A 25743-nucleotide genomic window follows, 5' to 3' on the forward strand; every position below is an offset into this window, starting at 1 on the left:
TGATACGCCGCGGAAAGGACGTGCAGTCAGGACGCGGCTTTGTGCCGTTGAGAATCATAGCTGAAGTTCGATAATTTTATATGTTTTTAGCTCGTCGCGCTGCCGCAACTGCAGCTTGTAGATTCGGCGAATTACTGCAGGAAGGCTGCAACGTCCTTGAGATGACTGACCTTGGCTTACCTCTTCCAGGGTCTCGGATTGTCTAAGCAATTGTTAAAAAGACTTCCTGTACTGCATGAAATGCAGACTCTCCGTACGTGATCAAATATGGGATGCAGTCTGAACCTACCATAAATGAGTTGAGTCGTTGCTGAGAAGTATTTTAGTTGTGGTAGGTAAGCCAACAAGCCATTCTACAGAGTCCGAGACTCTGGCGCAGTGAAAGTTTGGAGACGAGAAATCCACGGCGAGGATTCCTGACACGTGTTGAGATAATTTTTGCAGCTCTTGAGCTTAATTTTGGTGTGGGAGGTTGCTTGATGTGTGGATTGATGATTGTGTTGCCCCTTTTCCTGCCGTGATCTTTTTCGTCAAGAAGTACAATGGATTAGACTTTGGGTTGAAAGAGAAGAGTCTTTTGATATGAGGATGTGTATTGAAATATATGGTTCCAGACTTCAAGGTAAATAAAATCGCCAAATAGATTTTCCGATATTTCTCTAAATCCTAGTCAACTTCCCCACTCACCCCCATTCTTGTCCCCAATCAACTTCCCCAAGTTTTCTCCGCCTATCCGAGATTGGGACTGCTGCGTTATACTTGCTTTTCGACGTGTTAATTGGCCAAGCGTAGTACAGGAACCGTGTGGGGAAATTGCTGGGGGAAAATGGGATCGTGGAGGCGGAAAAAAGAAAGATCAGATGAAATTTGACAAGTAGAGTACTTTCCCCGTAGTACGACAGGTCTGAATGGTCTAATATAGTCTTCGATCCTCAAAGCTATACAAAACTGGAGGGATCATCAACCCTCGTGTCCAACAGATCTACAACGACTTTTATTGCTGAACACCAACAGAAAATGTCAATCTGACATAGAATCCAAGCATATGATTCTTCATTAAGACCTAATTGAGTATCCTACAAAGACTATCCCAATTTTCGTTTCCCTGTCAATGCAGGAAGAGGTTTGGAACTTGGAGTACCTTCCAAGCACGAGATCCAGTAAGGAGGAAATCAGCTCATGTTCCTCGTGAGGATCTGCATATTCATATATGTTGTGGCCAGAATACTTACAAGCCCCACGGTTGCATTAAACGACGCCAGGAAGCTTTCAACGTTTCACAACTACACCGTGGCAGATATAATATTGCAATATATCCAATATATCAAGGATTTCGGCCAAAAGAAGAGTCCTGCTGCCGTCAGCGAATGTCAGCTTTCCCCCAAAAACGACGTCGGCGCCTTCATCCGTGACCGTTGGTTTGCCAGTATTTTACGAATTGAAGTTTACCGGAAACACTGCAGTCATTCCCCGTACCTCCAGCGTTCTTGAACGTCTTACCATCAACTCACGCACATGCGATTTCTCAGCTCAGAGGCCAAGGAGATACTATTATCGACATATTTTTGTCATATTTCATATTGAGTTGATAAAGCTGCACTTGCTGTAATCAATTCGCAACTTATCCCAGACCCCAATCCGATCCAAATCGAATTCTATTGAGGTAGGTCGGATATTGTCCTTCGGACATCGGCACCCAGTTTCATGCCTTCATCAATTGGTTCAACAAAGATGTTTCATACTTGTAAGTATATATTCAAAAAGAAGACATCCGAATTACCGAGTGGAGTAAGAAAGTCCCATGCTGATCATTGTTCCAACGTTGTATTAGTTCAAGGACTGGCGCCACCCCGCGAAACTTTAAGCACAGAACAATCAATAGTTGTAAATACCCCCAAGCCGACGACGAATGGAGTAACAAAACGAATTACAACTCCACACGCATGTGCAGAATGTAAACGTCGTAAAATTCGATGCGACGGCCGACAGCCTTGTGGGCAATGTGTTGGATGTCGTTCTCCCAAACCATGTTACTACGATAAACATAGACAGAGAGTAATTCCATCTCGAAAGTACGATGATTGTGCTTCCAAATGCTGCTTTAAAGTACTGATTGAAGTAGAACCCTTGATACTCTCTCTCAATCCCTAGACGAATGTCGTACCGTTTTACGGCGACTTTATCCGGATCAAGAAGTGCAACAATTGTTGCCGTTGTCGCGAAACGAACTCGTTGCCCTCATCGACCGGTCCCCGCGAAGTGCGCTCTCGAATACATCCCCATCTGCTTCAAATACCTCTCCAATATCACAGGAGTATAGATCACCCTTGAACTCTGGGTCGGACGAAGATAGGAGCCTAGCAAATCTCGAACAGATACCAAATCAAGATATTGAATGGGATGAGGAAAGAAGAAATCGAGATCCAATACCTACAGAGGCGGATGATGTAAATGCTTTGTCTCTCTCAGTTGATAGACAGTCGTCGTACTTAGGTGCGACTTCAATTAAAGCCGCACTTTTGGTTATGCTCAAGGTAGCACCGAAACTACGATCTCTCTTTCTGGCACCTTCTAACAATAAGCAAATTTCAGCAAGTAGTAACTATCCCACGCCGCGATCAGGAAGCTCTGCCAAAGATTTACAGGCGATCTCATGGTCATCTAATGGCCAGACTCTTATTGATGCATATTTTAACAGAGTACAAATATTTGTACCAATGCTTGATGAACCTACGTTTAGAGCCGACTTTTTGAGTGGGCGACGTCAAGATGCCCCGTGGCTTGGTCTGTTAAACATGGTATTTGCAATGGGAAGTATTGTCGCAAGCAAATCAGACGATCACAACCATATCAATTACTACAATCAAGCGAAAGACCACCTAGGAATTGATTCTTTCGGTAGTGGGCATTTGGAAACACTACAAGCTCTTTCATTGATGGGAGGTTTTTATCTTCACTACATCAATCGTCCAAACACGGCCAATGCTATCTGTGGAGCTGCTTTAAGAATGGCTTGTGCAATGGGCTTACATCGTGAAAGTATGCATGAGAACAGCGTTGAGAGCAATTTGATTGCAGAACAGAGACGAAGAACGTGGTGGAGTTTATTCTGTCTTGATACATGGGCGTCTACGACATTAGGAAGACCTTCCATGGGTCGCTGGGGCCCTGCTATTACCATGCAGCCTCCCGAATCAACGATGAGCACTGTTTGTAAATCCCGTTCCAATTTACTTGTTCATAGCTAATGTTATCCTAGAATCAAAATATGAATATTACTCCCCTAATGGAGAACATCAAATTTTGTAAAGTTGCCACACAAATTCAGGACGCTCTTGCTCAGACTCCACTTCTCCGAACTGACGACCTTGCAAATCTCGACAGACAGCTCGTTGAATGGTATGACAATCTTCCTTGGATCTTACGCTCTACAGAACCTTGTCCAGAATCAATTCATACGGCTCGATGTGTCATGAAATGGAGATATCAGAATCTTCGCATGGTGCTTTATAGACCTGTTCTTCTGAATCTTGCGAATAGAGGTAATCAAGGAATTTCACCCACCAAGGAAGAACTTACAGCCGTCCGAACATGTCGTACAATTGCTCAAGAAACCATTGAAGATATAGCACGTGAATGGACTCCAAATCAAATGCTAGGATGGAATGGTGTGTGGTTCATGTATCAAGCATCCATGATTCCACTTGTCAGTATATTCTGGGAATCATGGAACACAAATCTCGTTCGGATTTGGCAATCACAGATTGAAGTTGTGCTCGAAGCATTTGATGGTATGGCTGATTGGTCTTTGGCTGCTAGACGAAGCAGAGAAGTGGTGAGCAAGGTCTATGAAGTCAGTAAGCGACCTCTGACTAGACAATCGAGTCCGGGGTTGAGCCACATGACAGATGATTTGAATCGAATGGGGGGGATAGATGGGAGACATTATATGGATAGTGATATGTTGCAGCAGGTTGAGATTATGGGAGAAGAACAACTAATGATGCTTGATAATGGGGGGATATGGGACCTGGATGGCATGTTATGGGGAAATTTGCCGGATGGATTGGATATGCCTTATGATGGTTTGCCAATGCAGTATGATGATTCTGGAATGGCACAATTCGAAGGACCATATATCATCCATCAATGACCGATAGGTTCGCGATTGAGGTAGGACATTCTGCCGTCCACACAAGAGCTGGTCTCATCATCATGGGAGATCATTTGGGCATCTTATTTAGGGTAGCGAGAAAACTTGATGGATTATGAATAGCTGCGGATGGGAAGTTACATCTTTGTTTGCGTATGGGATATGAAGTTACGCTTTTGTAAAAGATATGATACGATATGATATGATACCACTATAGCAATATATGATTTGACGATACGATTTTCAAGCACACATGGATATGCAAAATTCAACTACAAGAGATGACAAACCTCGTACCTTTTCGAACCCATTCTTGATCTCAAAAGCTAGTATTGAATGTACCTCGGCATGCAAATCTCTATACCTAGCACCTACATATCTATCCAAAGTAAACCTCTACATACCTAGAAGCCACAGTTACTTTCGCTTCCATGCATCACACCCCGCTAAACTCGGGGTTCATCTAAATCGAGAAAGGGATGCAGTAATATCTAAACCCACGGCTAATTTCATGCTCACCGTTCCCAAATAGTAAAATCGCCAGTCCTTCATTCAGCTCCCAAGAATCAAGATACTCTGAGCGTGAGGGGTAACCTTATTTATTATTAGCGAGCTGTTGTCAACATCTAGAATCAGCATTCGAAGATTATAAGCCACATCACAATTAATATGAAGAGAGATTTTGTGCTCAAGATCAGGTGCGTTGATATGTATTTATTTCTTGAAGAACTGCTACAATTTCGACATTGCGAGTGCGGGGAAATCTACCTAATATTTTTGATAAAACGTCCTAATTTACATTCAAGATTCGCCTCTATTACTCACTAAGTAAAAGATGAATATCATACGGAATCTCGGGCCGAAACTCCTTACACTGTTTCTTTCTCTCCTCTCCTTCTTTCCAAGTGGTTTTAACTCCTCTTACCTAGGACTCTCCTGGCTTCCCCGCATCCATACCCACGAAACAATCCCAGCCCAGCCCATCCCATCCCGTCGATCCCAAAACCAAGCCTCCCTCACAACTCATCTGCACAACCCCAATGAAAATCCCCCACCTCATCCAATGGTCCAGCCCACACCCACACTCACATCCCCATCCACACCCTCACACAAAACACTATCGACCTATCCTCGCTACCAAATTTTCCCTCCCTGTTGCATCCGAACCCCACATCTACGGAGAATTCAGGACAATCCCACATATTATCCTACATTCCCCTCCAGCAATAGCGAAGTGGTGTTCTGAAATCTTCTGTCGTGTAAAACGTTTTTACTAAGACTACGTATGTAAGTAGACCATCAAGTCCAGTAAGCAAGCCAGCAAGCGAATGCGGAAATGTCGTACTAACTGTGTTAGAACTGCACGGCAGATGTATCACCAAAAAGAACCGCCTTGTATAGTAACAAAAATGCACTCCATGCTTATCTCATGATCTTCTGCATGCATGAATGTGGTGCGACTCGTAAGATATTAAATCTTTGGCTTCATTTTGATCCGCGTGATTTAGATGTATGATTATCACGCCTTTGAAACGCCACTCTTTGAAAATCTCGAAAACGTTATAGTGTATATTGATTTGGTATTTAACTGATCGTGGTATCATGATTGCTTAGCCATGGCCGGATGACACTCGCAAATCTTCGTTAATCTTATCTATTCCTCCACATCTCCATATGCATGTCATTCCCATTACCGGATCATATGCTCTCATAACCTTTCGCGAAACACCCCTATTCGCTAGCCTCAGATTAGGCAGACTTTATCCGATTAGATCCTCAAAACTTGTGCCCTACTCGTGATACCATCAAATATGCATGTGTTGTCGATCGGTACATACTGTTTAGTGATAATTTTGATGATTTCTTGTGCAACCATACCCCCAGTCAACGAAGAAATGTTGTGTAATTCACCTCCTTTGGCTCGTGATACTTCTTCAGCAACTTTCTTGACACGTGGATTAGAGGATACATTCGGCACTTCTTTGTCGATTTGGGCTAAGATCTCAGATGAAGTAGCTGCTGGTACATGAGCAGTTGCGTGAAGAGCCAAGTAAATAGGGAAGTTTGATAATGGCATCATCGTGAGAGGAGCGTTTGCATCATTTTCAGATTCCGAATCTATCAACACGTTAATTCGCGAGCTCTTGAGCAGGAAGTATACACGGTTATCATACTTGCTATTTTTTGTAGATCTGTTGTCGGATCCGAGCCTCGGATAAGCTTGATGAAAGCAGCATTCTTGCAGAACACCTCTACTTCTTCTGCTTTAATCTCATTACCGCGTGCATGTGCCCGGATAGTCTCTAGTATTTCCTGAATGTCTTGTCGAGCTTTTGCTTTATAAATGTTCTGAAGTCGTACGTATGTACTAGATTGAGCCTTCATGTCCGGAACTGATCCCGGAAGTGGAAGCTCATTATGCTTCTCATGAAATTTTTTCACAGCATCAGCGATGATCCAAAAATCAGAATTGGATTCTGCCTAGAGTCAAGCTAGTTAGCATTACACTCGCTCGATTGGGTCATCTTCATCATACCTCGGTTGGTGGGTATTCGAAGACTTCCTTCACGGAACTTCTCAGATCTTGTACGGATATGTTCTTCATAACAGCTGCAACAGCTTCATCGAAGTTCTCCTCTCCACCCTCGGCATTATTTCTTCTTGTGCCATTTGTAACAGTCGTCCTGAACGCTGTTTTGTCTTTATAGGAGCTCGGATATGAGCCATTTTCTTCTTTCCATTTTGCCAGGAAATGCAAGAGCAGGACTAAGTAAGGTATGTGGCCATGCTCATGATCACTAAGAGTGTCGATGTCTTTAGTCAGATCTGCTGCGAAATTCGAAAGTTCTGGCCATGGCTTTAAAAGTCGTAAATCTGTTGTTGCGGTTGAATCTGGGTGAGTATCAACAATAGGGAAGTTTCCTGGTAGATGTGTTTTAAAATATGAATAAAAGCCTGCAGAGTGTATGCTGACGAGAGGCACTTTGTGCGATGCGCTGTATTTCTCTGCAAGTGCGAGGATTCTAGGGTCGATTGGAAATGAATATATTATTAATGTATATCTTTCTTCATGGTTTTCCGTAAACAATTGGTCTAGTTTATCGTTCTGCATATATTCTGTCAGCATATTTCATGGTAAACAAGTAGACTCGCAGGTTTACCTTGAGTTTTGGAAACCAGTCTCCCTTCACATCTGGATTGAGCTCTTGTAGAAGTTTCACACATTGTTCTGCCCTTGATTTTCCCAAACTCTCTTCATCAAGGAAGAAATTGACGCCCAAATCAGCCTCATTAACGAGTTGTTCGTCCGCAATTGTAAATTTTCCAATGCCTATTGCCGTTAGCTGACTGCATATTTCCATCGGCTTGTCACATACCTGGAAGAACTAAATTCTTTAAAGTCTCAACACCAACTGTGCCAGAACCAGAATTTAATAGTAACAAATTGGCATTCTCAAGGGCTGCCTGTCCAGAAGCTGCCCATAATCGTAGTTGTCGATCATATTTCTTCTCCTTGTCGGAAGGGCCCTGAAGAATAGGAGGGTTCTGGTCCATGATTATCTCCGTCATTGTTTACGGCCACAGATTGGAAAGATAGAGAGTGTATAGTATCGGATCTGCAAGGGTAACAGTCAAGAGCTTCCCTAAATATCCTGAAAATGTATGAGTGTGTATGGTAGATATGATACAGTAATAAATCTAATCAACCAACACTGGACTGTAGCAGAAGCCTTGCTTATCTAAGAATTGTTGCTCTTATCGGCACGTGCAAGCAGATAGTCGAGCTCTTATCTTAGCGTCCGCTCACTCCGGTGAAACTCCTCAAGGCTGTATTCACCGAGCTTTCACTCCGAACACTCTTCCATTCGGATCGGAGCGTCATCTTATTCAGCAATGTCGCATGAATTTATCCAAAAATCTAGTCGGGCCATCCCACTTGGCTAAGCTGACCCCACCAATTTGGGCACGTAATAAAATTATTACTATTTCATCACTCTCTTTGAATTCCAAAATAAGATCTTACATTTCCTAACCCGAGTATTGATGGAAATAAATTCTCACAATCTTGCTTTCCGACTCTTTCGCTCTCATACATTGTCTCATTCGATTGTACGTTCGAGTGTACGTTCAGCTGGACTCAAGAACTCTACAATCTCCACAAATCGTTCATTCGCAGGTGTTTGTCCCACTACGGCTCATTCCCGCAGTATATATCGCATATTTCCACAATTTTTGAATATATCTAGAAGCAGTTTTTCGAGCATATCTAAGCAGCATTATACGAACCCAATGGCTTCCAACAATCCAGCTGTTCCCGGTCAATCCGCGGCCTCCTCAAATCCGACAGTTCCAGCCGCCGAAAATGCTACTCCTCACACTTATGATTACGCAAACCTTTCCCCTGTAGAGGCCTCGAAACGTCGAGCTGCATACAAAGCAGTTGAAGATCACTTCGACCCTTCTTACAAATACGTCGGAATTGGATCGGGTAGTACTGTGGTTTACGTAGTGGAAGCTATCGCTGCTAAAGGTCGAGATATCACTTCAAAGATGATCTTTGTTCCCACTGGCGATCAAAGTAAACAATTGATTATTGAAGCAGGTCTGCCTTTAGGAAGCATCGATTCTTTGCCTCCAGTAGTTGTTGAACCTCTTCATCTGAGTGGAGATGCTGCTTTCGATGTTTCTACGGGTCTACAAGATCTAGGTTTGAAGGGAAAGCGTGAAAGTCTTGATGTTGCATTTGATGGAGCAGACGAAATTGACGAAGATCTCAACTGTATAAAAGGAGGTGGAGCTTGTCTTTTCCAAGAAAAGTTGGTTGCAACTTCTTCCAAGAAGTTCGTATGTGTAGCAGGTCAGTGAAGCATTTGGGTAATATGTTTGCGACTTTGACTCAAATTAACAATGCGTAGATTACCGAAAGCTCCAACCTCGTCTCCTCACTTCTTGGAAAGCTATTCCAATCGAGATTGCACCATTAGCCGCTCCAACCATTAAAAGAATTCTAATTACGCTCGGCTCTCCGGACCCAAAAATCAGACAAGGCGGAAGTGCAAAAGCTGGGCCAGTAGTTACAGATAACGGCATGTGGATCATCGACGCGCCTTTCCCAAGACTTCTGATTCATTCAGATTTGAAGGGCAATGATAAGGGGGATGGAGAAAACGGCACTTGGGAGGTACACACCCTTGGAAGAAGATTAAAGAGAATAGTGGGTGTACTCGAGACTGGTCTTTTCCATGGTAGAAATGGCGCCCAGGTTGCCAATGCTGGAGAAGAGGGTGGTGGACAGAAGCCAGTGGCTGCATATTTCGGTATGGAGGATGGAAATGTTGAGGTCCGCACTGCTACAGAACACGGGGTGAAGTCGAGACCTTGATTTCTTGTTAAATCTATAAGGAGAAGTGGAGCGGAGAGCTTTAGGATGATAAATAACACTGATATAGGTGGTTAGCGAGCTATTCCCTTGATTAATTGAAATTTTGCTTTCACATTCGCACTTTAAGAGATATCAGGCGATCATGGGATTCTTGTTTTGGTTCCCTTCGTCAAATGAGACTCAATTTCCTGTCAAGGAGAAAGACAATTGTTTACTGCTTGTCAAAATGTAGTCTTTCTAAAGTCTGCAACTGGCATTCGCAGATGATTGGGCCAATACAAGAATCAGAATGCAGTTCAAAGTTTCTCATGTGGTGAGCTTCTCCCTCCGCTCTAGCTTCTCTTCGTATGCCCAATACTTTGAAGCTTGTTCAAATGTAATTTTGACAAGATTTGATACCAGACAACAGTAGTAACATGGGTAGGTCAAATCGACACCTAAACAACCATAAGATTCATTTTTTGCTTGCTCGAATATTTCAGCTCATCCGTCCAAAATTCTCTGTACAATTGACACAATCCAACTCTCCGGAAAATGGTTAAGTTGTTGACATCCAACACTTGCTGAAGCGCCAAACTCGTCAGGTATCGTTTAGTTCAACGATTGAATGAATCATTGCCATCAGGCAGACGAGCGAGCGTCAATGGAACCTTGTTTGAACTATAGTAACCCAATTTTCCGTTCCTTGCCATGCTCATATTCGACGAATCTTTGTCGTCTTCTCGCATCAATAAAATAGCCAAACTGTTTACCCTTAGGCCGCTAGCTACTGTGTCTGAGTCTAACGCGATGAATCCAATTATTTCGCCTTCACCAGAAGCGATGGTCTTCAATTGCACGAGAGTTCCCGGCCAGTGACCCGCAGACACGTTTGGTACCAGATACTGGTATCGTAGCCGTAATTGTCAAAGTGTACTTGAGCTCGCTTCAAGTGACCTGTCAGAATCATATGACCGGGCAATGTTTGTGTAAATACATTCCCTTCGTCTGGATGCGGACAGTCAACTTCGAGACAGTGGCTTAGCGGGCCTCCGGACGGTTTCAATCCCGAGTGACTGTACAGAAAGTTTATCTTCTCATGCTCCAGAGAAGTCCATGACTATGATGGCGACTTGGCTTTGACTTCGTCTCCCTTTCGGAGATTAGGAAGTGCCGCTTTCAGGTGCTGGGCTGTTCCTGATGAGCTAATGGACACATTCCTCAAGAATGGCGTGTGCGTGGCAACGTTACCGATTGATAGCTGATTCATTCCTTCTGCTACAGATGAGGCGGCTTTTTGGTATGCTTCTACCTTTCTTCGGAACAAAAGTATAGTATTCTTGGCCCAACGAAGATGGGAATTCATACTTTCCACTACTCATATTGGGCTGAGAAGCAACATACCATAGCAAGCCATACTCTAGGTCTTGCTTCCACAGACCAGCAAGATGGTCATACTTATGAATATTATGGATTTGAGTTGCAATACCAGTAAGTGCAGGTAGCTTGTCTGCGTGATATGTCAAATTCCGAACAGTGAAGCTCGCTACAGCTTCATACCAGTCTTGAGAATATCGTCGTTTCGGATCCAAGGTATTAATTCACTGTGGCTTCCATTCTGGACAATGAACCCAAGTTTTAAGCCTATAATTCAGTCTATTGGATGGATGCGAATTGCCATTTGGTGTAGCTTCTGTGGCAGATAAAGTAACACAAGACCAACGAAGACCATCAGAACAAAACTTGAGAGTTCGAGCTGAAAGCACTTCTTCCTGGAAAATCCACCCACGACTGTCCAGTATTGTTCCCTGTTCATCGTCTCGAGGGAGTTCAGCGAATATCTGAGTTCTAGTACAATTGTCTTCTATTTCATAGATAGGACAGGGTCGTTGCTGATGTGGGGCGCGCTTCGCAAAAAGTCCAGCGTCTGCATGGTCACCATTGGCAGCACCAATCGCAATGACGGACCGAGAGTAAAAGTCACCCATTACAGCAAGCCCTCTCGACTTGTCTTCGGCTGAATCTTGGATAATGCACAAAGCATCTACCCAAAGATATTTGATCGACAGTGCTCGAGTAACTCTAATGGCGTCTTGAGTAGTCTTGGAAAGCATTTGAACAGGAAGAGCGTTCAAAAACTGAACATGGTTCACTTTCTTCAATCGTAATTGACCATTTTTGCCCCAACAATAACTCAAAGCAGCATAGGCGACGGTCTGTCCTTTTGGTTCTACGAGACGCGGCGCAATACTGGGATTCTCGTCGATATATATGGAAATCAGCCAAAGAACACTGTTGGAAGCAAGATATCACGAACCGAAAAGTTTATTTAAGTCCATCACCACCGATAAATCACCAAAGTGAACATTGAATGACCCAGACCAATTGCTTCCATCGTTAATTTTCACGAAATTACGACCATCACTCGATTTGGAAATTTCTCCTTTCTGTGATAATATCACTCGCGTCCACCGACCGAGTGAGTTCCACAACAAGTAATCTTTTACATCCAAGACCGTTAGATCTAGAGCTGCAGATAGTTTGTTACTCGAGGATCTATTCACACTGCAACGGAGTCGAGTAGTCATTAATTTGCAAAGCTGGCAGTCGGGTCGAAAGTTGTCCCATCCTAACAAACGACGGAAGAAGAATCGATGGATAGAGTACGCGGCTCGTATTTCTTCAGTCGCATCTTCTTGGAAAGTAATGCCAGTCTGCTGCAAGGGAACGAATGAGATGTTTTGGCAGGAGGTGCAGAGCATGGTGAGATTACAGTAGCAGGTACTGGAAAACGGTAGTCTAGTTACTGACTTCGATAGTAAATGCAGACGTTTCCGGAAAGCATTACACGAACTTTATATGTTGCTTGTATATCAAGAGCTGATCACTGTCCAATGTTGAGGCGTTGTAGCTTTCTTTGTGTTTCTTGGCAGATGTCAGCGTCGATATTGACAATCCAATAGTGAAAAGAACCGCTTTAGATGAGCGAGTTAACTGCCTGCTTTATATCCCGCAAAATATAACGAATTTATGGAACTATTTGCTTGGGCTAGTTCATCTCATGAGGTGAAGATTTTAGCAAACCAATACAATCACATTATCACAGTAATTCTAGCATTCAATGACCATTCAAAACGAAACGACTTGATAGTTCACATGATAGGTAACTTAGACTGCGATACTTTTTAACGCAATGCCTCAAGCCTCGAAATAGCGCTACTTTTCAATTTTACCCATCAGCGAATATTGTAACCAAAAATGGCGAGACATATATTAAATTTCCGATTCTTTACCCCACCAAATAACCGAGAGATCATCTACTCCGAAGCAAGTAAAGAGCTGTTCCCAATAATCTCAGCTGCCTGCTCAGCAAGAGCATAAATACAAGCTTGATAATGAGCCGCGATTGGCAATGGAATCACACTAGCATCAACGACGCGTAGTCCTTGCACTCCATATACACACAAACTGCTGTCGACGACTTTACCCATTGCAGCAGTTCCGGCAGCATGATATACCGTCCTTTGAAAGATATCAGTATGGATTTGGTTTGAATAGAGGAGGGTAACACATACTTTCCGCGTGCTTTGATGCGTTTATCAATTTCCGCATCCTGGGCCTTCCAGTCCAAAGGCTTCTCTCCAGCTGCTACGGTTTCTGTTTCTATTATAGCTTTTCCCTCCGTAGTGCTTAACATAGCTTCCATTATCTTCCTCATTCCTGTGCGTAATACATATCGATCAGCTTCTGTTGAAAAGTAGTTAGGATCAATGACCGGTGCCGCATTTGGGTCAGTAGATGCCAATGTAACGCTTCCTCGCGAAGTTGGAAGACCGCCAAACACGACTGTGGTGATATGACTTCCATTCATAGGTATCACGGGATCAGATCTGTTTGTCCCAACATATACAGTAAAGCATTCTATATGAGAGCGAGCTGGCGTTAAAAGTGGATGGAGGTCATCTACCGTTCCTTCATCCGTAGCCAAAGCGGCCTTAAGTCCATCATGAGGAACTGGAAGTGTGACGAGCCAATCAAGGGGTGTTCCTTTGGCAAAACTGGGGTTGTTGAATAAGGGGGATCCTAGAGCATATCCTGCTTCTGGATTTTTCAATTTCCACCATTGAGATACTGACATGTGATCATGCAGATTCTGTCCGACGTGAGGCGAATCGACAAGCGGCTGAATACCATGCTTGGTTAATTCTTCGAATAGCCCAATCCCAGATAGTAGCAGAATCTGTGGAGTGCGGTATGCACCTGCAGAGATAATTATTTCATTTGTGGCAGAAATCTTGCGGCCGTCTGAAAGTTCAACGGCCGCCGCCTTAGGTGGTGTTTCTAGGTTGTCAAAGATTATACGTGTTACTAGGGTAGATGTCATGACTTGAATGCCGGTAAGGGAAAATACAGTGTTAGCAATCTGTCTTTGCCCATCCTTGCGATTTTCAACAAGCTCGCCTAGTCCCTGTGGTGACCCAGAGTTGGCATCTTCGTTATAGTTTATACCGAGAGATTCCCATGCTTTTCGAATCTTTTCACGCAAGGGATATTCCCGACCAGTAGACGATACTGATTGCGTATAAATAGGTCCTTCGTAGCCGTGCTGGGTTTCCAGTCCCGGTTTGTGATAATTCTCTGTCCGACGAAAGTACGGAAGGAGCCCTTCATAGCTCCATCGGGATCATCGACTAGCTTTCCCCATGCGTTGTAGTCATTTGCATCACCACGTATCCATCCGCCTTGATTGAAATTTAGAATCTGAATGTGCTTATTCATCATGCGTTAAGAATGTGGACTGACCTGCATTGATAGCTGATCCTCCTCCTAGAACTTTCCCAGCGCTATTGGGCAAGACTCTGTTATTCAAATGACGTTGAGGAACTGTGGAATATCCCCAATCTAACTCTGATCCTACGAGAAAAGGCCCATTCGCTGAGTCAGTCACCAAGGGATTGTTGGAGGCGTCTGGTCCTGCTTCTATGAGTAGGATAGACAACTGAGGATGGCTTGCATGAAGGCGAGATGCTAACACCGTGCCAGCGATTCCACCACCGATTATAATATAATGATAATCCGATGTGTCTGTCATGGTTTGATATTGACTTAGTTGACGTCAGGCTCGTATCGTGAGTTGTTGCTTTACTTATATCGTAAATTGTTAATGGAGCATGCATCAGTCGACCAATCATGAAGCTGACAGTCAAATGAGGTTACATGTCACTTGTCAATTCCAACTGTTGGTCATCATGCACAATCCCAGGCATTCTGTTCACAACTTCCTCATTATGAGATGATATATTATCATCGGAGCCATCGGCGTCAGCATTTCCCGCCCAAGTAGTGTCATCTGTAGCCGTAATTCGAGATATATCTGCAGGAAAGTCCTTTTCCGGCAAATGCATTTGAGTAAGCCTCACTTGGGCATTGAAGCAGAATAAAAATATTGAAGATACGAGCATGTCGAGTCTTGGTATAAATGAGAGCCAGGATTTTCGTCCATAGAGCATTAAATAAATAAAAAAAGAACACATTAAACAGCTCTAGAGATTCAGAGATGATTTTCAATACATATAAGATTCACAAAACATAGAAATGAACGTGTCATGCAATGAGAAGTGAGAGAATTATCGTGACTGTCATAATATTTGTAACGGCGATCCTAGACTCGCCTTCAAATAAGAAGGCGCTTACGACAATTGTCCAAAAACATTAATAATGAAAAACTTCTAGAATAAGTTTAAATTTACATTGTGACTTCATATACATAATTCAATTACATTATATCAATAGAGAAGTAAGTTATAAACACCATTTCTCGAGATTTTGATGGTAAGTGGTGGTCCAAAACAGGGTAGTCGACTTATCATCAAGATAAAGATATACCCTCTCTGAAGTTTGTGAATAATTCGCTTTGTTCGTATTTCGTTATTGTACACTCCCATGATATTTTGATTCACGCAGGTCTTGAAATACTAATTTCAAATCGTATCTTTCATTTTATTCGTATCTTCACTTGAATGCTTTATCCTCTTATTAATCCACTTTGCTTTCTTCCTCACACGGCCTCAAGACCACAACTCTCTATCGACACCACCCCAGTTAATAAAGTCGATCCCCTCCTTCCTCCATGTATCATCTTCTATAAATGTCTTGTTGCTGTTCAACACCATATTTTTCGGCGCATCTTTATTATAAAGTGGCCAATATGGAAGGTTTGGGTTGATACTCGTACCATTTGAGATAGTGGATAACGAGCTGTTGGACAAAAGATTTGGATCATGATAATTCACAAAAGAGATATAAGCTTTACCGATATTTTTTGACAAATCGAGATAAGATTGGTATTGCGGGAGGGGACCGAGAGCGCCCGAAATGTTTTGAAAGGAAAAGACGACATTTACGACTTGGGGATATTAGCTGTGTGATTGTAATAGAAGAACAGGGGAAACGGTGGCGAGACTTACAATGCTTTGCTCCATCGGTTACCGCAGCATTCCAGAGAAATGTATCGACTGGTGGGTGGGAAGAAGGTTAGTTTTGCAAGAATATAACGTGGGGGGGGATGCAGGTTTCGGGGATGAGACTTACAGCGATAGCTATATACTGATTGAGAGGCAGCGGCGTAGATTTCGCACAGCTAGATAAGAAGCCTTGAGTTAGAAGCTGGTACTACCGAGAAAATAGGATTGACAAAAGCGTATGTTTACCTTTCGACGACCGGATATCATAACCAGATCTCCTGCGATAGCGGCACTACGTCTCCATCTAGTTCTGGCATTAGTACGGAGTGGGCAAGAGTATTCACATCTCAGGCTAACTCACTGTAGTCCCTTGGACGGGAAGATTGTCGCATTGGTAATGTAATGTGGAGGTTCATTTGCAGGATCATTCTGTCACTGTCAGTTTTGCTATTGTGTACTTGATCGACCACTTCAAATAACATACAGGATAAAGCTCAAGCAACTTTCTAGCAGTTGGCGGTGATAGTGCATAAGCATTTGAAGCCCGGTATACTAGTAAATTGTTGAAAATGGCTGTCTCATTATCTAGCCCGGCAACACCAAAACTAGTTCCTTCATCGCTATTAGCTCCAATTAGAAGAGGAATCTTGATGAATTTTCCTTGGGGTGTGAGGCTACTGGGGTAGTCAGTTAAAAAATCACCATCGACCTGAAGTAAAGTTAGTGTTGTTTGAAAATATTTGATTGTGTGAGTATCGAAGTTGACTTTGAGACTGCAAATGCTTAAGTGAAGAAAAGGTGTGACTTGCCATGGGATTCCATTGTTGGCTGACTTGTGCTTTCCATAGCTGATCTGAAGTCAGACTTCGTAGACAAGCGAGTTTGTTGGTAGATGTCCAACAACCGGTGGCTCGAGTTAGATTCTCGGTTGGTACCGTATAGTAACCGAGGGGGTTCCTATAACGGGTTAGAACGTGAGCTAAAGCAGGAGGGCTGGGATTTTGAAAAACAAATGATTGCATACAAACTAGCCCCAGTGGGGCTTCCAGATTCGATTATTGCTGCTTGGAACAAATCATCATCTCTGCCGTCGTAAGAATACAGATGATAACTAATGCTTTGACCGCCAGCGGATTCTCCCCAGACCGTAATTCTTCTCGGATCTCCGCCGAAAGATGCAATATTCTCCTTTATCCATCTCAATGCTAGTCTTTGATCAAGTAGTCCAGCATTCGAGCCACCTTCAGCAAGGACTTGAGGTGTTTGGAGAAAGCCCCACACTCCAAGACGATAGTCCATGGACACTACCAAAGTTAGAGATGTTTTGAACAAAAATGCGTGTAAATATTACCTGTAATAATAGATTGCCCAGTTTGTTGCCCGACATGTGTGATGCCAGAAAGATTGTACCTGGGAGTTATTAGAAATGTAGTTAACATCTAAAATACCCTCAGAATACTGACTGGGGATCTGCTGTCGCTCCAGTATAGAATCCACCGCCGAATATCCAAATCAAGACAGGCAAGTTGCTGTCAGGTGTAGTCCCCGCTGGCCTTATAACTAGATTGCGCAGTATTTAGCAATTACCCAGCGTGTTCTTGACTGATGACTATACCATTGAGAGTGAGGCAGTCCTCAGAAAGATTGAACGTTGTGCCATATTGGTAACAACTATAACCATAATGTGTTGCATCTCGATATCCAGTGAACGAAGTGTTCAAGGACTTTGGTCTAGCAAATCTGAGATCTCCCAAGGGTGGAATAGCATAAGGTATCCCCAGAAATTGGTCTTGCTGCCATTCAGGGACGTATTTCCCAATATATGAACCATTGGTGACAGTTACAGTAGGGGAAGTAGTATTGATTCCTAACACAGATGGTGGAAGAAGGATACTTGTGGACAGAACGGCCAGCAAAGAACGAAACTTTTGCAACCGCATCTTGTAGTACTATTGAAACTAGTCTGGATTCCAAAACAGCGACAAATTTCTTTCAATCAAAATGGGAAACATGATTGACAGATTTGGTGAACTTATGCTATTTGGAAAACCTTGGCACCTGCACTATAATTTCCATTGAGATAAATGATTTGCCAATCATGAGTTTGTAAAAATGGGAGGCAATGATTTCAATACAAGTACCAGGTGTAGAATCATACAGTAAGATTATCCACTACTAGGATCAAATCATCCGCGCAGTCAGTTGAGGTCATTGAAGTATTCCCTTTTTGCTAAATGTATATTGACTTGCCGACCAAACACCCAGAGGTTGTACCTCGAAAATGAATCCCAATACTTGATTGGTACTCTTCCAATGGAAGAATTCGAACTTGTCATAAGATATGCGACCATCCCACCATTCCTCCATCCTACATGTCACTTTTGATGGCCTATACAAGGGTTTCACGGAGAAACTATTCCCATGCATACCGGACGTACCCCGGATGAAGATGCACCAAAATGATCCCATGCTCATGCTGCATGCACCAGGGCATTGGTGAGAGACTTGGCATGCTATCAACTTTTGATGGAGTATATCCTCCTGAGTAATTGCGAGTATAAACATCCGGTATGACCAGAGAATATAAGTATACAGCTCCATCGCATTTGATATCGGAACACGAAACCTATTTTTGAGCCTTTGCTGTGTATCACTTGTCACTGGCAGCTTACAGAAATTGTGGGGTAAACTTTTGTGCCACTTTTGACCGCCCAAGAATAAGATTTCACTTAATGTATTCTCCGTTCGGCTCGGCCCGTTTTCTTCGAACTCAAAATATCACGTTCATCAATTCTATCGACCAAGACTTGTCTGTATTGGAACAAGACAATCTATCTCATCAACTGCTGCTTTTGACTGGAGATTAAAAACTACAATTATCAAGATGACTATGAGCATTTAATGTAGGTGACGAAGAAGAATAGCTCTGACAAGGAGCCTCGTTCGGTGACTGTGTATGCACAAAAGAAATGGAGTTTATTCTTCGCTGTAATGCATTGAAATGCAGGAAAGAGTTGAAAGATCATGCAGTGGTCACTACCTGTAGGTTCGTCTTCCATTGGTTTCCGGTCTCACATTTCATATTCACAATTTCATCCTAAATTTTCATTACTTATTCTTTATAGTCATGTTTTTTGCATCGAGTGTGCAAATCAATCCCAGCTTTCAACAAGCCCACGGGAGAATCGACGGACAACATGTCCCGCATGCGATATGCACTTACCAAATCCCGACGATGTTGTTGTTACAAATTTAACCCCGAGTGAAGACTATAAGACGAGCGTGTTGAGTGGACTCAATCCAAGTGTCATAATGGAGTGTGCAGGCCGAGCCTTAAGTTTTTGGGCATATCAAACAACTCAAGAGATGTTTGTACCTGAAGTCTAATGTTACAAGCTTTACTGACGAACTTGAAGTGTTTATCAAGAATACCTTGCCAAAAGTTTGACAGACAAGTATTCAACGCTGAATTTTCAGATGGACAAGATAATACATGATGCAAACAGCGAGATATCGAACCTTCGCAATAAAGTGCAGGGTGGGATTCTACATGGTTTTCTTCATTCCTAACTGAATACTAAACACTCATGTAGGGATAAATTCGGACAATGATGCTTTGAGAAGAAAGAATGAGGAGCTCCATCATGATCTCAGAGAGAGAAATAAGAAGTTACTTCAGACTCAAGAACTTTACGATAAAATAAAGCGTAGAGGAATGTTGGATCAAGTTCAGACTGCCGCTTCGAATGCAGTTGATGATACACTACAAGCAACGTCAAATGGCAATCGCTTCACGGACAATCGCTTTACGGACAATCCAGGCACAAATGAACACAGACCACCTCTTTACGCAAATCACCAGACCGGTGGACTGAATCGTACTGACGGTTTTCACGACTCAACCATGCCGCCCCCACCTCAAAGAAGACGACATAGTAGCGAGTTAGATACTATTGGTAGCCAAGGGCAAAGTCGTGTGTCTCAGAAATGTAAGAAAGCATCTTGTCGTTACTCAAATTCAACCCTGAATTACTTACGAAGAATATTACAGATAACCATGTTCCGGCGACTCCTTCTTCTCATCGGCAGCCTTTAGCATCCAGCAATTTTCCTCCTACAAGCATCGGCATAAACAATATACAAAGCCATATGGCTGGAACACCTTTACCTTTACCCCATGGACGAGCTACCCCTCGTCGAACTCCACTGTCAAGTATTAATGTTAATTCTGGTCAACCGTCCGGTTTTGTAGGCTATGGTATGCGAGCAGGTCTAAAAGTCGGAAATCCAGGAGCATCTTTAGCATCAGGCTTTTCTAGACCAAGTGGTCGATCAGGTATATTTATCTGTTCCGAACAACTTTTACAGGTTATGCTAACTTTCCTACAGTAGCGCAGAGATCTGGCTCAAACCTTCCTTTTAGTCGTGACTCAGGGCTTGGAACCCCCTCAATTTCTCGTGGTGGGAGTAACTACTATTGATGTGGTTACTGATATTGCTATTCAAATCAATCATGTCTTTGCTGATCAAACTAGATTCAATGATTTCTGATGCGACTATACTATCAAGTCTACAATCTAGCTGCGAGTTAGAAATAATACAGAGCTATATTTTATTACATGAGCTTTCTTTCTCAATTCCCAGCGCAAAATTATCCACTGGATTTTTCTTTGTTGGAATTTGAGACACTTGGTAGTACCTTTGTTTACATTGTTCCCTCAATATCTTTGTTTGACAATGAAATACAAAATATCTATAATCGTACTTTTGGGAACAGAGGTTGAACAGTCAAAGTTCACGGTTATACATAATGCATTCTTGGAATTGCTCGCAAATTCTCCATAATCTCTCTCAATCTGCATCTCTCAACAGCCATTTCAAATAACCCATCCTGATAGTAAGTGAACACTACAAAATCTTAAAGAATCTTGATCATCCACCTCTCGAAAAATCAAGACAATAGGTAGGCGAAACTAATATCATGGATGAATCGTTTTGTCCAAGAATGGTCAGACGCATATCAGGAATAGAGAGTCTCAGAATCAATACTTCCGTGCCACAATATGTGTCGCAGGCGACAAGTAGCTCGGCACCGGAATGTCAATATCCCATATCAGATTCTCTACGCGCCTCAATAGATCTTGATCTTGGAGAAGTCGGACACCGGGTCAATGTCGCCAACCAAAAATCGTCTCCAGAAATACTTTGGGCTTCATCGTCAACATACAAGGCGTATAGTTGTCATGAAGAGGAAAATCATGCGGAGAATCCCCACTCCAATTAGGACCACTATAATGGCTTTCCGGGGACGTAGTTCGACTAAGATTAGGCAAATAATAGCGGCTGAACCTTTCAACGTCGCAAAAATTGTTGATGGCCAACCGGTGCAGATGTTTAGATATCATGAGTTACCAGTAGCTCCTAGAATGCCATGCCTTCCACTCAGCTCGAATCCGGTCAACGTAAGTGAGCTCGAATCGCCAAGTCCAAATTCACAATCCTCATTGTGTCTTCAAAATAGCTTGCCCCCATGTCTCACTATTAAGCTTCCTAAATTGACAGCAACCACTGTAGAAGGTAGGAAAGTCGATCCTTTAATCAAACCACACCGTTCAGTCAGAACACCCCCCATGTTCACCAGAGAAGCACAAGCAACCTTGAACGAAACGCAGGCTTGGAAAATCTACGCGGAAAAAACACACAAGGCCTATATCAAGCTCAGCAACGCAGTCCAAGAAGTCGAAAACATGGACCGACAACTTGAAGAAGATATTCATCAACTCAAAGACAAGAACGAACAACTTGAGGAAGAGGTGCGAAAGTTCCGCGCGGCCCGTGCTGCTCCAAGCCAACAAAAAGCCTTTGCAGAACACTTTAAGATGTTGTTCGAGAGAGAATCGAAAAAGGTTGAGTCTCTCGAAAACGAACTCCAGATTGCACTCAAACACTCAGCTGAAGAGTCCAAGAAGGTCGTCATGCTTGAAAAAAATGTTGAACTCGCAATCAACCTCGCAGATGCATCCACAGCATTAGCCGAAACCCTCCAGGCCAATTTTTCAAAGCGAACAATATTACAACGATCATCGGAATGGACTGAAAGCTGGAGCAATTCGGATGAAGCAAAGTTCAATGTAGTCAAACTTCTCGCTTCATCCTCATCGTCAACGACTCCTTCGCTCGACAGCTCACCGATGCCATTATCCTCTAATAATTGCACAGGCTGGATGACAGCAGCGCAAATCCTGGAGCTCCCTGTACCAGAGGATTATTCAGATCTTGAGGTTTGCGAGGAAATTCCATCAAAAAGCGATTCTCCGATTCTGGTTGAGCTCCCAATCATTCTCGAATCTCCAACCGAACTCCCAGGCACCTCCGAATTCCCAATTCTACCGAGCCCTACATTCACCCTCAATAAGACTCTCTTTTGTCCTACCGTTCCCCGCATCTCCATTTCTCCATCTTTTACACTTAGCTCAGCTGCGTCCGCAAGTCTAGATTGGTGTCCGAGTTTGGCTACATGGGAATGGTGCAGTGTGCCGGATTTGAGGTTGACAGACTTTGCGAAGGAAGACAAGAAGAGAAGAAGATGCTCCGGGAGAGTTTTCGAAGGAACGGAGTTGGCGAGTTTCAGATTGGGTGATTGCTCTGGTAGCTGTGCTTGAGAAGATGAGAAAAGAAGATCAAACCCTTGACAGAGGTCTTGGGCAGAGGAATAAAAGGTAGGTGAAAAATGGTTGGACACGAAACAAGGAAAAGTTAAGGAAGACAAATAAACCTGGTACGAGGTAACGAGATATGCTTTACGACTTCTTGCTTTACAGTTTGTCCCATCTTCTGACTTTTACAATTTATTCACGAGACATGATTTTTCTTTATTTGCTTTGAAATATCCGCTGGCCGGAGACTCTTCAGTGTAGAAACAAAAACTTTGCAAGATTATGGCACAAAAATATAAAATGAACATTGATTCTTTTGAAACCGGATAGAAAATGTGATAATGATAACTAATGAGTAAGAAAAATTAGACGGCAGGGATTGAGTTGTAAATAAGTGTATATAGTAAGTATACTTTGGGAGAGTAGAGAGTTTGAATAAGTAGCCCAAATCCACAGTGTCTGTTTCAATAGTGTATGAAGGATTGGGTTTTGTTTTCCAAATTCAAGGACTTCTCTTTTAGTATGCCTTGAGATTATGATATGTTCGATGGTAATACTATTAGTTCGTATTTAGAAATCAAGACATGCTGTTAATAAATCATCTTGAAACATCATGTTCGAGGCAATCCAGCATAAGAAATATGACTTAGCAAATCTATCACAATCAATCTACTAGTTTCGAGGTAGAGACCTCGTAAATTCAGCCTGTAGTGAGTTAATTGATGGATGTTGTACTGCAAGAGCTTTGCGAGATAAAACAAAGAAATGAATAGAGCTTTGAGTCTGACATTTCTTTGTTCTCAATTTTTTCAAAGAGAATGTCTGTTTTCTGTCATTTGTGATATTAAACAATAAAGAAGGATAGAATGAAGTATAATAGAGAGTATTTGGCGACACTGGGTAAAAATTGACGAGTTGTGCAATCGAGTCTGTCGCTTAGGACAAGTTCTGTATGAGAAATGGTCGGTCACAGAAGATTCATCAGAGAAGATATGGCTCAGAGAACTAGTTACCAGGGAACAATGTTCGTTTTGCTGCAAAGGTAACAATTTCTGTGCTCAACACTGAGCAAATTAAAAATTGGCGTGTGAGATAGAATTCCTATTTGCGGAGACTCATCCGGAAGCTGTTCCGGCTTGTATGCTGTGGAAACATGACGACGATATGTTTCCTTGAGCATCATCTCGTACGCCAGACAAAAGCATACTGTCATGCGAATTTTGGAGATTATATGTACACTGCAGGAAAGATGTGAAACGCAATTAATATGTGCGCCCCAAAACGCACGTATCCGCATTCTTTCATGCTTTGTTTTAGAAACCTTACGAGGAAATCTGTCAAATACAGTTACCCGCTCCATGGTCCTTCATGGAAAATCACGCGAAAGGGGAAGAGCGTAGTTAATATCTCGCTCTCCTCCGATGTAGCACATATTGAATGTGAATCTAGAGCCGAGTCCAGGGAGAGCCATGATATGTGATCTTAGTGCTGACGCAGTTGCATATATGGGCATGCAATAGAATCAGTGAAGTTTTGGCTCATGTTGCGGTAAAAGAGCAACATTTCAAACGAATCGAACCCCAAACTGCGGAAAAAGCTTGAGCCTGATCAATACCTGTAAAGTGTGAGCTCCAAATCCTTGGAATAACGTAGGCGAGAAATTCAAATCCTTATTTGCTCAGCTGGCTTCCCGGTGTATATCTGTCACTTATCAGATGTTTAAAATCGGGATTGGCGAACGGTACGGTAAGACCTAGAAGCCCTGCACGAGGCTCAAGTAAACCATGCTCAAGCCACGAGCATTGAAAGGGCTCTTGACTTCAATGCATCCAATTATGGGTCTTAATGTAAGTGAGTGCTTTTGCTTCGCAGCACGGCTATAGCTGGGTGACTGGTGACGAAAGTGTGCAATTTAATCTGTAGAGTTTATGAACTGTTGGTGCGAGTGTTTGAAAATGCGTAGTGATGGTCATGTCGTGAACAGAGAACTGTTCGTTTCTTCTGCGATTACCCGTCTTGGAAACAATGCTAGATTTTGAATAGGAAGATTTGTTCATGAGAAGGCTCAGGTCATGATCTCTCGTCTCACAAAGTAATGAGCCGGTAAAGTTGATTGTGGTGTAGACAAATCTAAGTTGGTTCTAAACCTGGAAATTCATGAATGGAAATTTGCATTACGTAAGCAGAGTGAACATGAACGTCTTAGTGTCCCACCCGTTGTCCCCCAACGTCCCCCAAACATTTGAAACATCAAAAAATAGACATACAGCACTAATCAACTAGTTGACCATATCGGTTGTTGAAGCAGATTACTATTTTAAGGACAAAGGTTTCTACAAAATCACTTGTATTAATCATACCGTTTCAGGTTCTTACCACCTTCCAAGTCCGACTGCACAAGTTGCAAATTACTTGCTGCTTCATTTATTCCCTCGCTCTAGATCTTTCGAAGCTCCAAGATATATTCTTCAGACATCCAATAAGGTCAAAGAAAGCAGGGGCCAGTGATATGAGCCTCGTCTCTACATTTACGATGATGGCTGTCTGCGAGCACAGCAGGTCTGAAACGGGCCGCTCATGACCTGCCTTCCACGACATCTGGCCAGATTTGCATGGTTAACGTGCGGAGAATTTATTTCAAAGCTGTTGAGCAAACTGTGTCTCGTAAAGCTCGAACCATGACGATGCCACTTTCTACTGCTCCCCCGAGGTGCTTAGTCGAGGTGCATAGCCGATACCCATTGAAAGTCTTCAACGGAATCAGCACTTACATCTGCCAATTCATTATTCCCCTAGCGGAATTACCCATTTCTCTGCATACTGGATGTTTTTCTAAATACAAATCCATACCGCCATTGCTGGAAATATCAAACAGAGCGCTCTTCATATATCCAATCACGCCCCCTTGTTCGTGTGGTGTCTGGTTATCTAAATTCATAGCCTCATATTGTTGATGAACTTGAATTTAACTAGCTTAGAATGGGGTCATACTTTCGAATGCCTTCACTCAATTGAAGAAGAAGCTTACATAGCCATACCGTCGGGCCGTTCCCCCTGCGTCTTGCATTGTAGATATTCTACCTGCCATTTGGAACAATGCTTTGTTGA

General features: G+C 42.8%; 9 protein-coding genes across 9 annotated transcripts; 4 read left to right on the forward strand and 5 right to left on the reverse strand.

Moving 5' to 3' along the window:
* Nucleotides 1–1269: 1269 nt before the first annotated feature.
* On the reverse strand, nt 1270–1690 carry Bfra_005730 (uncharacterized protein; the record flags this gene model as incomplete). The annotated part of the gene is made up of 2 exons (XM_037336107.1): nt 1270–1400; nt 1633–1690. The coding sequence occupies 2 exons, from the start codon at nt 1688–1690 to the stop codon at nt 1270–1272; spliced, it is 189 nt and encodes a 62-aa protein (XP_037191317.1).
* Nucleotides 1691–1704: 14 nt separating this feature from the next.
* Bfra_005731 (putative fungal specific transcription factor protein) lies at nt 1705–4153 on the forward strand (the record flags this gene model as incomplete). The annotated part of the gene is made up of 4 exons (XM_037336108.1): nt 1705–1744; nt 1832–2072; nt 2123–3209; nt 3260–4153. 4 exons carry the CDS (start codon nt 1705–1707, stop codon nt 4151–4153), a joined length of 2262 nt encoding a protein of 753 aa, XP_037191318.1.
* Nucleotides 4154–5921: 1768 nt separating this feature from the next.
* On the reverse strand, nt 5922–7723 carry Bfra_005732 (putative nedd8-activating enzyme e1 regulatory subunit protein; the record flags this gene model as incomplete). Its single annotated transcript, XM_037336109.1, has 5 exons — nt 5922–6271; nt 6328–6634; nt 6690–7259; nt 7315–7484; nt 7531–7723. 5 exons carry the CDS (start codon nt 7721–7723, stop codon nt 5922–5924), a joined length of 1590 nt encoding a protein of 529 aa, XP_037191319.1.
* A 720-nt stretch (nt 7724–8443) lies between these two features.
* Nucleotides 8444–9536, forward strand: Bfra_005733 (putative ribose 5-phosphate isomerase a protein; the record flags this gene model as incomplete). The annotated part of the gene is made up of 2 exons (XM_037336110.1): nt 8444–9011; nt 9070–9536. 2 exons carry the CDS (start codon nt 8444–8446, stop codon nt 9534–9536), a joined length of 1035 nt encoding a protein of 344 aa, XP_037191320.1.
* A 1099-nt stretch (nt 9537–10635) lies between these two features.
* Nucleotides 10636–11910, reverse strand: Bfra_005734 (uncharacterized protein; the record flags this gene model as incomplete). The annotated part of the gene is made up of 5 exons (XM_037336111.1): nt 10636–10831; nt 10884–11025; nt 11076–11159; nt 11239–11773; nt 11872–11910. 5 exons carry the CDS (start codon nt 11908–11910, stop codon nt 10636–10638), a joined length of 996 nt encoding a protein of 331 aa, XP_037191321.1.
* Nucleotides 11911–12832: 922 nt separating this feature from the next.
* Nucleotides 12833–14920, reverse strand: Bfra_005735 (putative glucose dehydrogenase protein; the record flags this gene model as incomplete). Its single annotated transcript, XM_037336112.1, has 4 exons — nt 12833–13037; nt 13091–14153; nt 14319–14600; nt 14740–14920. The coding sequence occupies 4 exons, from the start codon at nt 14918–14920 to the stop codon at nt 12833–12835; spliced, it is 1731 nt and encodes a 576-aa protein (XP_037191322.1).
* Nucleotides 14921–15583: 663 nt separating this feature from the next.
* Bfra_005736 (putative carboxylesterase family protein) lies at nt 15584–17919 on the reverse strand (the record flags this gene model as incomplete). Its single annotated transcript, XM_037336113.1, has 11 exons — nt 15584–15921; nt 15983–16030; nt 16107–16155; nt 16226–16283; nt 16341–16408; nt 16464–16688; nt 16813–16936; nt 17004–17283; nt 17331–17389; nt 17443–17539; nt 17595–17919. 11 exons carry the CDS (start codon nt 17917–17919, stop codon nt 15584–15586), a joined length of 1671 nt encoding a protein of 556 aa, XP_037191323.1.
* Nucleotides 17920–19192: 1273 nt separating this feature from the next.
* On the forward strand, nt 19193–20460 carry Bfra_005737 (putative cyclin b1 interacting protein 1 protein; the record flags this gene model as incomplete). Its single annotated transcript, XM_037336114.1, has 5 exons — nt 19193–19347; nt 19396–19517; nt 19573–19968; nt 20031–20315; nt 20369–20460. 5 exons carry the CDS (start codon nt 19193–19195, stop codon nt 20458–20460), a joined length of 1050 nt encoding a protein of 349 aa, XP_037191324.1.
* A 500-nt stretch (nt 20461–20960) lies between these two features.
* Nucleotides 20961–22641, forward strand: Bfra_005738 (uncharacterized protein; the record flags this gene model as incomplete). The annotated part of the gene is made up of 2 exons (XM_037336115.1): nt 20961–21211; nt 21264–22641. 2 exons carry the CDS (start codon nt 20961–20963, stop codon nt 22639–22641), a joined length of 1629 nt encoding a protein of 542 aa, XP_037191325.1.
* Between the last annotated feature and the right edge of the window lie 3102 nt (nt 22642–25743).

Source organism: Botrytis fragariae, assembly GCF_013461495.1.
Source record: "Botrytis fragariae strain BVB16 chromosome Unknown tig00000075, whole genome shotgun sequence".
NCBI classification, from domain to species: Eukaryota; Fungi; Ascomycota; class Leotiomycetes; order Helotiales; family Sclerotiniaceae; genus Botrytis; species Botrytis fragariae.